This window comes from Hesperophylax consimilis, chromosome 2, assembly GCF_061612785.1.
Source record: "Hesperophylax consimilis isolate HC1 chromosome 2, BYU_Hcon_1.0, whole genome shotgun sequence".
NCBI classification, from domain to species: Eukaryota; Metazoa; Arthropoda; class Insecta; order Trichoptera; family Limnephilidae; genus Hesperophylax; species Hesperophylax consimilis.
Genome location: NC_142837.1, coordinates 31,943,486 through 31,957,844, shown reverse-complemented (window position 1 = coordinate 31,957,844; position 14,359 = coordinate 31,943,486). Strand labels below are relative to the sequence as shown.

Genomic DNA, 14,359 nt, shown 5'->3' with positions numbered 1-14,359 from the left:
AATTAATTTGGTGTTAAGGGAAGGGGAGAGGAAGGGGAAAATAGGAAGAGGATAGGAGATGCTGCCGATACATTCCATACTCTCATATTAATAATCGATCGTATGCATTACTTCATATCGATATTTCTTTAGGTTATTACCAAAATGTCAATGCTGTAAAAATTTTGTATTATATTGTGCACATATACGAGGAATTAGGGAATTTTTTCGAATGTTTGTTCTACAAGAGGTTAGATAAAATAAATCAGATTGTAGGATTGATCTAGACGGAATATGAAGATTTATTAAATTGGTAAGTTCTGGTGAGTCCAGAGCATTATTTAGGATTTTAAATAATAATATTTGTTCAAAAATTAGACGTCGTGGTTAAAGGGAGTTAAAATTATGAAATTTAATGGATTCGGTATAATTTGAGAAGTGTAAGTTTAGTTTATAATTTTAGTGTTTAAATTTTTTTTTTAATTCTTTCTTTTCTCTCGATATGGGCTTGGTATAAAGGAGTCCAGATCGGTGTACAGTGTTCCAGGTGCGGGCGAATATATGAGGTGTAAAGGGAATATAGAGTGTTTATGTTGTGGAAGGGTTGTGCTATGCGAATTATAAATCCCAGCATTTTATTGGCTTCGTTAATTGAGATGTGGATCCTGAATCCTGAAGTTACTAATATGACATAATGCATTGATTTTCAGGAGTAAGATAGTTAGATTAGTTTAGTAGAATGATACATAGTGAGTGTTTCCAACCTTCCACTTTCCAATAGTCATCCCCTCCTCACTCCCTCCAATCTAACAAAATTCCTCAAATTGTAGATGCCATGCTCCTACTGCCCCGGGCAGTTTGGACTCATTATAGTAGACTGGAAATAATGCCAACGTAGTGGCGACGTAGCGCTGATGAACTGAGCCTATGATACTCGTACATAGGGCGTAGGACTACAGCTCTTCGTTCATTCACCTACACGTTACCGCAAGCAACCGACTCACGCTACCGACGTACGCAACCGACGGACGCGACCGATGTAGGCTGGCCGCATACATACGTTTTCCGTATTCGATTTCCGAATTCGTTTTCCGTATTCGGAATTCCGTGAGACTAGCGCAAACGTTCGTTTTTCTTCATTCGGAATGTATATACGTCAGTACCAGTGTTGCCAACAAGGGCGATATATCGCCATTTAGGCTACTCAGAGCGAGAATCGGCGCCGAAAAAATCTAAAAGGCGACTGGTCGCCAATTAAGCTACTTCAAAAACATCAATTTTAAACATGTCCCGAAATTCTCTAGCCAACCCCCCCCCCATGAAATTTATTTTTCTGGGGACAAATTTTATATTTTCTTGTAATTTGTTTATTTTCTGGGGACAATTTTATTTTTTTGAAATTCTCTAGTCACCCCCCCCCCCACGAAATTTTTATTTTCACGTAAAAACATCAATTTTAAACATGTCCCACCTAACAGCAAATTCGGCTACTTTACGCTACCTTATGTATGAGAAACGGCGATATTAGGACAAGATCCGTTGGCAACACTGAATTACTGAACAGAAATTTCCGAACGTTTGCGTCGGCACAAACAAACTGTATGCAATAGCTGCGTTCCGCATGACGTCATTAGGTTTTTTCCATTCGGTTTCTCCGAACGCGCCGGCTAGCATTCGGAACGTGCGTAAGGAATTTGTTCCGTTCGGAACTAAAACGAACGTGTGCGGCAGTTAATGTATATTCTACTGATTCCGTGCATTCGGATGTCCGAATACGGAAAACGAATTCGGAAATCGAATACGGAAAACGTATGTATGCGGCCAGCCGTAGGAGTTGCACTATTTCCAGTCTGATTCCCTTACTAATAAAAGTGTTTTAAATTGTACACAGCTGGTAAACAACAGTTTAACATACAAAAACTGTCGTTTCTCAGGGGTCAAAATTTAAAATACGTTGATTAGTAAGGGGTTTATAATAGATATTCGATTTTATTGTATACGTACACCGTACATATAAATCAATGAATATACAGGGTTTTCCAATAAGAGGTGTTATTTTGAATAGCCCGTTATTTCGGTAGATGTTACTTTTGAAGCTGTCATTTTTAGACATTTTACAAGTAGAAACTACGCCATTAATAAAAATGGAACGATACACGCTTCAACAACGCACTGAAATTATTAAAATTCACTTGAGTGAATCAAATGCAAATCATCTTGAGTGATGAGGCCCATTTCCACCTCGGTGGCTTCGCCAACAAGCAAAATTGTCGCATCTGGGGCTCGGAAAACCCAAGAGTTATTATTGAAAAGCCTCTCTATCCTCAACGTGTGACTGTTTGGTGCGGTTTATGGTCCGGTGGAGTCATAGGACTTTACTTTTTCGAAAATGAGGCTGGAGCAACAGTTACGGTGAATGGATTGCGCTATCGAGAGATGATTAATGATTTTTTATGGCCAGAATTGGATGGTATTGATCTGGACGACGTTTACTTTCAACAAGACGGCGCTTCGTGCCACACAAGCAACGAAACCATTGATCTTTTACGATTGTATATCAAAATAACACCTCTTATTGGAAAACCCTGTATTATATTATTTAACTTTACATTACGCAATACGTGTCTGTGGCACCTGTGTCATCGAGTGATCAGTTCAAAGGTGAATGGTGCAAACCGTTCCGACCGCACCAAAGACCGCTGGCGCATCGACACAGTCAAATTCCATTATAACTAGTACTTATCCATAGCAGTTTGCACCACTGCACTGCTACTCGTGGTATTCGTTGATTAAATATTCATTAGACATCACTACTACGGATTAGGATTTCCACATCCGAAACTGAACTTAGTAAAACTCAAAACCCGGATATCCGGATTAAAGTATTTTTTTTAGATGAAGTGAAGAATTTTGGCATGATTTAAAAGATTTCATTCGTTTGATTAAAACAAAGTTAGAAAAAAGATTGAAATTAACATATAATCGCAACCATTTAGGTGCATTAATTGTTTTGTTCATAGTTTTATAAGAAGTGTCAATAAAATCGATGGAAAAATTAAATTATTCTTTTTTTTTATTGCCGGCAACCCGGGCGTTTATTGAAATAAAATTATCATGCACAAACATGTAAATAACCCGCCTCACTAGAAGAAATATATTTTTTATTTTCATGGCATTTGCCTATGTTTATTTCTTTTAATTTTTTATACTAGCTCCACACAGGAGGCACTCAGGCAAACATTTTTTCTCGTGGCCTATGTCATTTTTGGAGATTCTGTGTAGAAACTATTTTTAATGGAATAAAGGGTAGGAAGTTCTGGGAAGGAATCGGGTATGACGGGTGGGTACGAATCAAGGGAAGAGTGAGTCCAGAAGTGACGGACGTATGAAACCGTTTCTCCTACTGAGATGGGGGGCGATGGCTCAATAACTATTGGAGAGGTCAAATGGTCTTCCTCAACCAGTGTCTCCATATCCGGCCTGCCATGCAGAAGGTGGGCAGACACGGGACCTAGACAAACCTCACCCCATGAACCCGGGCACCCCTGCTATATCACCAAACGAAGCCTACCACTTGGGGTGACATGTGGCAGAGAAGTTGGATTTTTTTTTAAATGGTCAATATTTCCAATGCAGAATGAGCGTGACAAGAACACGCGTTCCCTATGCTGTGACCATGTTTTCTACTGTCCCAGCGTACATAATATCGACACGTGCGCCGCACTCGAGAGGCATGAAGTGGCATATCGATATATCGGCATACCGCACCTAAAGGGTTAAATGAAACAAACACTTTTTTCTAACCAACATTCTATTTTACAATTTGACAATTACCTATTTGACAATTTTTCGTTTTCGTGTTTGTCTTATTTAATAAATATGCAAAACCACAAAGTGATTGCTAGGTACAAAACAAAAAACAAGTAATCTCGTCACCTCGCGCACGGGGCAAACTTACTGATATAAAAATATTGCTAATTTACTAAATATATTCTCTTCAAATTATTCGTATTCTATGAAAAGGGGACTGCAAGGCTTTAACGGATAAATTGACAGGTTTTCTAATGAACATCAGTAAAACACGAATGTGTTTTGGCGATTTCGAAAAACGTATTCATCAAAATTTTAACATTTCGTCATTGTTATTATGAGGACAAATTAATGTTCCGTTTGTGAATGTACTTTAAGTTTATTAGGAAACGGCGTGCTGTCCCATTTATAACAGGATTTTAATAAATCAGTAATACTCATTTTTCTCCGTGCGAAATAAAGCATATTCATTCATAGATATGTACAGCGTTTAATGACTTCTTTACATCGGTTGGTGAAAATCTAGCTGCGAGCATCCCATCTCATTCAGATGACGTAAATACAATAAACATGGAACCAAAGCCATTACAGTCCCTCTACATGGCCAATACAAACAAACTAGAAGTTTTAAAAATTATATCAAAACTAAAAACTAATGCATCTCCAGGGGTCGATGGTATGACAACTAACTTACTCGGATTCTGTAAAGAAAAATTAGCGGATCATCTTGTTATTCTCATTAATCAATCATTAGCGAGTGGACTGTTTCCGGATCAATTAAAGCTAGCAAAAATCGTTCCAATTCACAAAGAAGACTGCAAAAAAAATCCATCTAATTATCGTCCAATATCAATACTCCCAGTCTTTTCCAAAGTATTTGAACATGTAATCAAAAATAGACTAACAAAATATCTCACAACTAATAATATTCTCACGCCTCAACAATATGGGTTCAGAAAATTCTCCAACACGAAATGTGCTGCCTTTGATTTTATACTAACTCTTCAAAAACACTTAGATCAAGGAAAATATGCAGCGGGCATTTTCATAGACCTCAAAAAAGCGTTCGATACGGTTGATCATAAGATTCTGTTAGAAAAGCTTGAATATCTGGGCATCGTGGGCAAAAATCTAAAACTTCTATCTAGTTATCTTACGGGTAGGTGCTCTTCGGTTGTTATTGGAAAAGAATCAAGTGATCATAGAAATATAACATGTGGTGTACCACAGGGCTCGATTCTCGGGCCTTTATTATTCTTGATTTATATAAATGATATTGCAAAATGGGGGTTGAAGGGTACCCTTCAACTTTATGCTGATGACACAATATTATTCTATCATAATACTAATTTAAACGAAATGGAAAAAGACATGGAAAGGGATTTGGGTCATCTAGCCGAGTGGTTGAGAATCAATAAACTTAGCCTTAACATGTGACTCACTATGTGCTATTCGGGAATAGGAAAGGACAACGCCTAAACATTTCCTTGGGAATAAACAAACTGGAACAAACAGATGTCGCGAAGTATCTAGGACTTTTAATTGACTCACGGCTTACATGGAAAAACCATTTTGACCATGTTAAATCAAAGATTGCTCCGGTGACCGGTGTAATGTACAGACTACGTAGATTGCTTCCCACAGCCATACTGCGATCATTGTACTATGCTATGATTCACTCCCACTTGGCATATTTTTCGAGTATCTGGGGCTTTGCTACCAAAAAATGATATCGGAGCTGCAAATAATCCAAAATAGAGCCATGCGTAACATTTTTGGCTTGCCTTGGGATATACCTGTTAAAGATATTTACCGTCACGCACTTGTTTTGCCATTTAAGATGGTTCCTAGCTTTGAGATAACAAACACCATTTTAAATATTATTCAATGTAACACCCACACAAATATAAAACTGAACTATAACAATGATGTTCACCAATATAATACACGACAACACAACAAACTACATATATCAAAAATACACTCAACAAAGTTCGGACTGAAATCATTAGAATATATTGCCTACACTAACTATAACAAATTGCCTGAAGAATTAAGACAGGTATATGCCTCTAACAAATCTCGAAACGATATATTGAAATCCTATTTTTTCAAATGTTATTTGGAAAACGAGTCATAAGTAGGTACAAACTCTGTTCTGATAGCCGTCCTAATTATCTCCAAATACCAAACTTTGTACATCCAGAGATGATGAGCTTTTTTAATCTTCTCATGTATTTTGAATGTAAAACATCTTGTATTAGGTCTGTTTATTTTTGACCCCGTACTTTTTAATGTATTTTCCTGATTTTGTTTTTATGCATTTATATAGTCCATCATTGAGGATACTTTTTCAACTTTTTGACACCAACAGTACATAAATCAAATGAGTGATTATAAAAATTCATAAAGTCTAATAAGACAATTTTTTTTGTAACATATCTATAAAGTGATTCTTCATATGTTGTGTCTGTATGTTGCTTCTGTGAAATGCTTTGTAAATGTTTTCTTCATACATTGTGTCTGCACATTGGGTTGGGTTGGTTATTTTTAATTTTTAATCTAATTTTGAAACTTTGTCAAACCAATTAGGTACTAAATGTTTTAAATCTGTTAAAAATCAATGAAAACAAATATTAATTAAATATTAAAATTCAGCGAGCGTATGTTTTATGCTCGCAAAATGTAGTAGATCGATATCGCTGAAAAATTTCAATGTTTGTTCTTATTAGTGGCACAGTAACTCGTACGATCGAAAATTAATACTATAGTATGGAATGTATCCAGAGCATCTCCTATCCTCATCCTAAATTCCTATTCCTCCCCTCCTCACCTAAAATATATATATATATTTTTATTTTATTTTTTATTTTTTTTATGCAATAAAACTCCATCTCCAATCAATATTAATATAGGAGACTTTTTTGGCTTGACTGTTTTTAACATGTATATATTTATATTTGTATTTTATGTATAAGCTGTTTGTCTCTTAACTTTACCAATAAATAATAACAAGTGTTTAGGGAGTTGTTTGAATGGTATAAGAAAACGGGGACGCCCGAGGAATACTTAACACAATATCTCTTGACTTCGCACCGGAACACAGATATACGGAGTCGAATTAAAGACGATGTAATATAGTTTTTTAACAGTAACATTTTAGTGGATGTATGGAGCTGTTCACACTTGTCCGACACGATTTTAAAACGGATCCGGCATTTTTTTCGGATGGATCGCCAGCGCAGTGCGTCCGATTTAAAATCTTGTCGGAACTCGCTCGCTCATAGTTTTGTATGGAGCTGTTCACACTTGCCGCCTAGTCGTTCCGGCAGAGTCCCCGCCACACCCCGACACAATCCCCGCCCGCTCCCAATCGCAAGGAAGCAGGCACGCTGCGTGATTGTATTTGGTTATTTTGATAAGTAAATAAATTAAAACTATAATAATGGATAAGGAAATAAATACCGAAAATTTAATCCCACTGGTCGGAGAAAGAATTGTGCTGTGTGATAAGCCGACATAAGGGTATAAAATAATTCATTAAAATTATCGGCTTGGCGAGAAGTTTGCTGTTTATTCATGCCGAATTTTGAGAAATTAGAAGAAAAACAAAGAAAATATTTTGGTAAATTATCAACTCGTTTCAAAATATATTTTTTTATTTTTTAAAGTTTAAATGAGATGCACGATGCACGGAAGAGCGTATTAGTTTAATAAACACATATAAAAAATATTTGAGTTGTTATTGTTTTCTTACCTTAAAAATATCGATGGCCTTTCTTCAGGACAAATGCACTCTCTCAATTTTGTATTTTGATATGTTAAGCTCTCTGAAACTCGTTCCAGTAGATGGTTAAAGGAAGTGATAGACATTCTAAAATAATTAAAGAACTTAGTTCATCACTTCTCAACTCACCAATTAACACTTGGAAAGTTCCTACAAAAAATCTTTCAGCTATGATTGGGTGAACCCAAAATTTTCTTTTCACTTTTTTCCTTCTTTTTAATAAGTACCACATGACAACAAGAGCTTCATCGTCCTCCGTTGCGCACAATCGTCTACTGAAAAATGAGCAAATAAAATGTTTTGGTTGAATCGACAATTATTTTTTTTCGTAGAGTAGGATCCGATTTTAAAACGGATCCGTTTTTAAAACGGAGTTGTGAACAGGGCCATAGTGCATCCGATTTTAAAACGGGACCCGCCTCCGATTTGAAAACGGAAGTGGGAACAGGCCCTTAGAAAGGTGTTGCGCCTCTTAGCTACCCTGCTGAACACGTGCATTTAATATGATATTGCAAATAACTTCTCTAAACAAAATTAATCCGGATTTCAAGATTTAAAATCCGGATTCTGATTCCACCGTGAAAAATCCGGATTATCTACTATCACGACCGGGACTTTTCGCTAGTGATACGTGATTGACTAGAGTGGTCACTACTTAGAATGCCGAGTGCAGCATTCGGAATTTGTTATATGATATTAATTCTGCACTGCAATTAAATCAGCGATGCACAACCGGTGAATTGCGAGCCCATTTCGTGCGGCCCACTTGGCTAAATAAAATAATAAAAAATCAACAGCATTCATTTTTCGCGCGCGATATTATTGAAGTTATTAATGGGTTCCATTTTACAAGCGCACACTACTAAATTTTGTTTCTAAAAACATAGAGGTAAGGGAGGTGAGTTTTGATATTTCTTATTTCGTTATTCTTAAAGCTATCGATCGAATTTACGGGTGCTAATATGATCAAGATATTTAACAGGTAAAATGCGAGAAGTGGGAATCGCGACAACTTGCTTGTCTTCAATATTTAGTATTTTTGGGCGTCCTTTATATTTACAGATAGATACAATTAAACAGCAAAAATCAAAATAAATATAGATTGAAGATTTTTCACCTGCGGCGCTTGTATGATTGGTTTATTAAATGGTTACCATTTTTTTAAATAAAAAAATGCTACCCGACATTAATTTGAAAACCTTGTATTCATATTTATATTTATTATAATAAATAAATTTTGACATGGGATATAAAGATTTCGCTTCAACTTATTACGGTACGTGATATTTTAAGTAGGTAGGTAATTACTCAATTAAAATATATATCTACAGGATACTGACAGTTTTGACTTTTTTCTATTTACATAAAGAAGAGTGCGGCGGGTGGCAGGCAGGTGACGCGCGTGGATTCGATTTTGATACAAATCTACAGTTTTGTTCAGAGATTGATGAAATTTTGCACACTCGACATTCAAAACAAGAGGAAGATCATTGTTTACATGAGATTTCGAAAAACCACCCTATCCCCTTTTATACAGAATAATACTTCTTGATTGAAATTTTTGTACACTCGAGTCCCAAAAATCAGTGTGAAAAATCTCAAGCATGCGTAGTCAGTAGGTAGGAACTACACTATAACAAAGAACAATTTGTACCATATTTCTAGTTGAAATAACTAAATAAAAGAATGACTACAATCTTGTTACAAAGGCGGGAAAGAAAAAACAGAAATCTGAAACCTTGAGAGCAAACAACATGCTGAAAGCATCTTCTGTTCTCAAACGTTTCTAAAAAATATTATCTTTGTGATTTATTTCTGTTGTAAAAGCCGTGAAAACATCGTCACTTACTTACATATCTAAGACGTCTCGACATGTTGGTGATTCTGTTCTAGGTAATTTGTAGCTGAACAGAAAATGTTCTGAACAGAAAAACGTGTCAGTAAAATATTGATAGAACGTCGATTTTGTGTTTTATAGAAAAATATCGGTTACCATGCGGTGAAAATATTATCGAGACAGAATAACGTTTATCAATTCAATTTATCAAAATACTAATAATATTTTTTTTAAATTGGACGAATGTTTAATATTTTTAATAATGAGTGGAAACTAATACGTGATTTCGCCTATTTTACGACGAATTCGGGTTATTTTAACCATAAAGCAAATAAATTTTTACATGTATAAATAAGTTCATAAAATCCTGGATAGTGAGCTCTGGCGTCATAAATTTTTCACAATTTACTGATTTGCAATTTCTTGACTAGCCCAACTGTTTACATTTCGTTACGCAACTTTAAAGCTCTATAGGCCTTAATCAATATTGAATAGAAAATGTTGACTATTGCATTACATGCAGACATTGTAGTGAAATCAAATTTAACTGTGTTTACCTGAAAATTATTATCTACCTAGTATATGTATTAAATGAAGAAAAATTGGAGAAACTACAGACAAGCTACCGTGTGGCAACTTTGAATGACTACTTTTTTGTAATCGTTAAAATTGTTAAAAATCATAGACATATGAATTTAAAAATCAATGTTTTGTGATAAAAAAAATATATAAATTTTGAAAAAATAAAAGAAGAGATTTTTTTTTTTAATATACATACATACACAAGAATCAAAAACAGAAAAACAAGATCGAAAACAGTTAGTTCAACTAGTATTAAATACTACCTATTACCTACCTACCTACTTATCGAAATTACGGTTGAAATAAATACTACTTATCTCGGAACAGGTCCTCGATTCTTGACGAAGTCATTCCAGTCAAAACAACGAGTGGTTCGACCCACTCGTTGTTCGAGTGGAATAACTTTTGACATTTGGCGTATGTACCTACGACGAGACTTAACAATTAGAATATCGACAAATGTATTATGTACTTAAGACGGCGATTGCGACCGGTCTGGATTGGAGAATCGATACCCAGAACAGACACGTGTATTAAATTTAAAATTTCAATAAAAGCCCAGGTTGCCGGAAATGTTTTTTTTACATTTTCAGTGCAATTCCCAGTAAATTTTCAAAGCATTGTGACCCCTAGCTAAAATCACGGCGTGTAATGAATCTCTGTTTGCCCTTCGCGTATTTGCTCAAGATACGGCGATATTGTTTACCCGCTGATTCTCCGTTTATCTAGGAGGAACAAATTCTCGCGTGGATCGCTCATTCGTCTGGTTCGAATATCTGACAACAGAGCATTTGGGGCACACCTGATTACACCAAAGCATTTGTGACATTTCCAACTTCTTCCTTTGGGGACATACCAGTTTTAAACAGAACAATTGAGACATACCTACATTTTCCAAAACATATTATGGGACATACCTGCTTTAGCCAGAACAATTTATTGGGAGATACCCACTTTTTCCAGAACATTTGGGACATACCTGCTTTTATCCAGAATAATTGAGATATACCTACTTTAGCCAGAACAATTGAGACACGTCTACTTTTTCCAGAGCATTTGGTACATACCTACTTTATCCAGAACATTTTTGAAATACCTACTTTATCCAGAACATTTGGGACATATCTACTATTGACAGAACATTTCGGGCATACTTAAACGACTTATGGCAAAACAATTTCAGATCTCAGCGTTTCAAGTATTATAATGATGTTTCTTAAAGAAGAACCTTGGATAAACATTAAGTTTAAATGGATTCAAAGGTTAAATATGAAGTTTTAATAAGTCTGGATTCCGTGATAAACTTTATATTTGAGTTTGTCGTTTCGTCATATGCGTGCTCGAAAATAATTTATGAAGTGTTAATTTAAGAGAAAATATTTTATTTTACTGCTCGTAAAATATATTTAAAGCCAGAACGTGAGGTTCGTTATTCGTATAGTATGTTTACTCTACGTATTATACTTTCATGACTGAGAATATAGTATGGGTATATCATATTATGTAATGAAATATCGTAAAATTTATAAATCATGCACAATTCATAAGAAGTAATCAGAGGCGGCTGGTGCAGAGTGCATTTCGTTTTTAAAATGTACTTGGTATGTAATACAGGTGCAAACGGAGAAAAATGAGCATTGCTAATTTATTAAGAATCTCTTCAAATTATTCGAAATTCGGTTTAAAACTCGATTGCAGGCCCTTAACGAACGAATTGATAAATTTCCTGATAAACTTTTAGTAAAATACGAATGTATTATCACGATGTCGGAACACGTTTTCATAAAATACCTAATATTTTAGCATTTCATCATTATATATTATAAAGCAAATGCAGGTGCATGAACACGTGTTCCGATATATTAGGAAACGATTAAATGACAAGCAATTCATCAACCCTTTTAATATACTGTGTTAGTGTAGTAGCGCTAACATTGTAAATTAGTATTTCTAAACGAATCCAGAAGCGGTGACCGGATAACTTATCAAAATGACAGTTCAACACACCTTTTAAAAAGTGATCCCTCCAGACGCATTGGATTACGCATGATTAAAGTTTTGAAAATTCACTTGCCTTCAAGGATGAACCCAAAAAGGCCTTTTTGGTTCATGCCATCAAGGAGCTTCGCGCACGCGTCGATAGTGCTCGGGATGAGTTATATATCTGCATTGCTCCAACACGTGATTTGCCATCATAGGAGTGCAATCTGTCTCACATCACCGCTTTGGCCGGACCAGCTGTCTCGATACCGCCCGACGCAGTTTGGCAAAACAATGTTTTGTACATATCGGAATATGCACGACACGTTTGCGATTGCGCAGGAGTCTGTTCTAGAAGATAGCTCAAATTTCTAATGGCGGTAATTATGACAGGAGCATACTTTCCTATATCGATGATTGGGGCACAGATGTCGTTGTTATGTGAAGACTGAAGACAAGCAGTGCAATGCACAAATGTAGGTACATACCAAGGAACTGTCTCTGGTAGTAAGTAGGTACACACGAATGAATGTATTATTACGAACACATGTCAAAGATTGGTATTTTGGGTTTTATATCAGTTTTACTAGTATTTTACTCACAATATTGTAATATAATATGGACCTTATTAAAAACTTCGTAATTATGCTCACACCATTTGGAACCACCTTATAAATTTATATTGTTGATTCTCAATTGTTATTAATTACGATATGTATTTCTTATTGTCTAGAATACTAATGAGGGAAGTGTTTATACCGAGTCAGTGGACATCTTCAAATTATCACTAAACATATACAAAAGATTTTTGCTGAGGCAGTTCAGTTATGTATAATAAATACTGTCCAATTTTTACTATTTATATGTAAAGCTACTAAAAATGGCGTTAATAAATAAATTAAAAAATCCAAAAAGTTCTAGTAATTAAACTAAATGTAGAGTATTTCAAATATAAATATTAATTTGAATTTGTACGCATTAACTCAGTGATATGTGAATATATTGCAAAACATCGATAGTATAGCTAGTTATTTTGTTTGTCATTTTACAGTTCTTTGTTGTTAGGTCTGTGAAAGGCGAAACAGCTGAACTGCTAGGTATATTAACATGTACATATTAGTTGTTTTTTTATATTATAAATATTAAAAGCATCCTACCTCTCCATGATTGATGAATCCGTGATCCGCCGCCACCTGGTCTGCTACGTGCCTGCCACCCTCCACGTGCACGGCCCACGTGCGCGTGAAGTGCCCGCCGTTGTCGTGCACGCCGGCACCTGCTTCACCCCCACCCTCCGTGGCCCACGCGCCCACGTACAGGGCGCATAGCGGCAACAGTAAACCCTTGAACCACATTACTACCAAAAAATGGTCCCCCAAAAAATAACACTTGTTTTTTAAGGTCACCCGAAAAATAACACGTGATTATTTACGATATCGAACGCACAATCTAACACACTTTACACTTCACTAGAGTTAATAATATCAATAAGTTTTATGCTTCTTTATTTATTAATAGCGCACATTATGATTTTAATTTTATTATTATTATTTGATCATACAAAGATTATTTAAGTATTTTTATCAGTGCAATTTAATTATATTAAATCTAGACTGTAAATTTAATTACGAATTTACAAAGACTATTTCAACAAAGTATTATTTACAGAAAGCTAATTGTAGCAAATACATCAACTAGGGTTATTACTTATATTAAATAATAGTGTTTTAAATCCCATGATTTCTCGGAAACTCCTCTATCCTGATCGTCGTGTTGTCATGACATTGTTGAGAGGTCTGAAATAAAAAAAATATATTAATTTTATTGGAAAAGAATCGCATATTTTGAGAAGTGGTGGTATTGGTATGGCCCACGTAAATAGCAATATTATATTATATGGCACAGCGGTAACAGTAGACCTTTATATGAATCTTTAAAAATTGGTCGCATGAAAAAAGAAAACAAAATTAGTTTTATAAAATAAAATACTTTTTGTTTTAAAACCACGAGTTTTTAATAATTTTTTAGAACCGACCGGTTTCGCTTTACTCAAACATCTTCAGGGTACAAACTATTACCAGTAATAATTTGTACCCTGAAGATGCTTGAGTAAAGCGAAACCGGTCGGTTCTAAAAATTATTAAAAACTCGTGGTTTTAAAACAAAAAGTATTTTATTTTATTAAATATGTCAAACCACAAAGTGATATCTTTCTACAATAATATAAAATTAGTTTTTAATGGTCACACGAAAAATGATAAAATTACACTATTTTATAAGGTCACATGAAAAAATAACATTTGTTTTTACGATTACGAACGCACAATTTCACATTTCACTACAGTTGAACATGGTTATAGACTAGCCCAGACCCTTGGAAAATA

The 14,359-nt window shown here is 35.1% G+C and overlaps 1 protein-coding gene across 1 annotated transcript in view; it reads right to left on the bottom strand.

Moving 5' to 3' along the window:
- LOC149425907 (furin-like protease 1) overlaps positions 1–14,359 on the bottom strand; it is a 74,146-nt gene that overhangs the window by 26,386 nt on the left and 33,401 nt on the right. The window contains exon 3 of the mRNA XM_089645116.1: positions 13,133–13,771. Within this exon, the coding sequence (XP_089501242.1) occupies positions 13,133–13,330 (198 nt within the window). The 5' untranslated portion in view covers positions 13,331–13,771. The remainder of the gene's footprint in view (positions 1–13,132; positions 13,772–14,359) is intronic.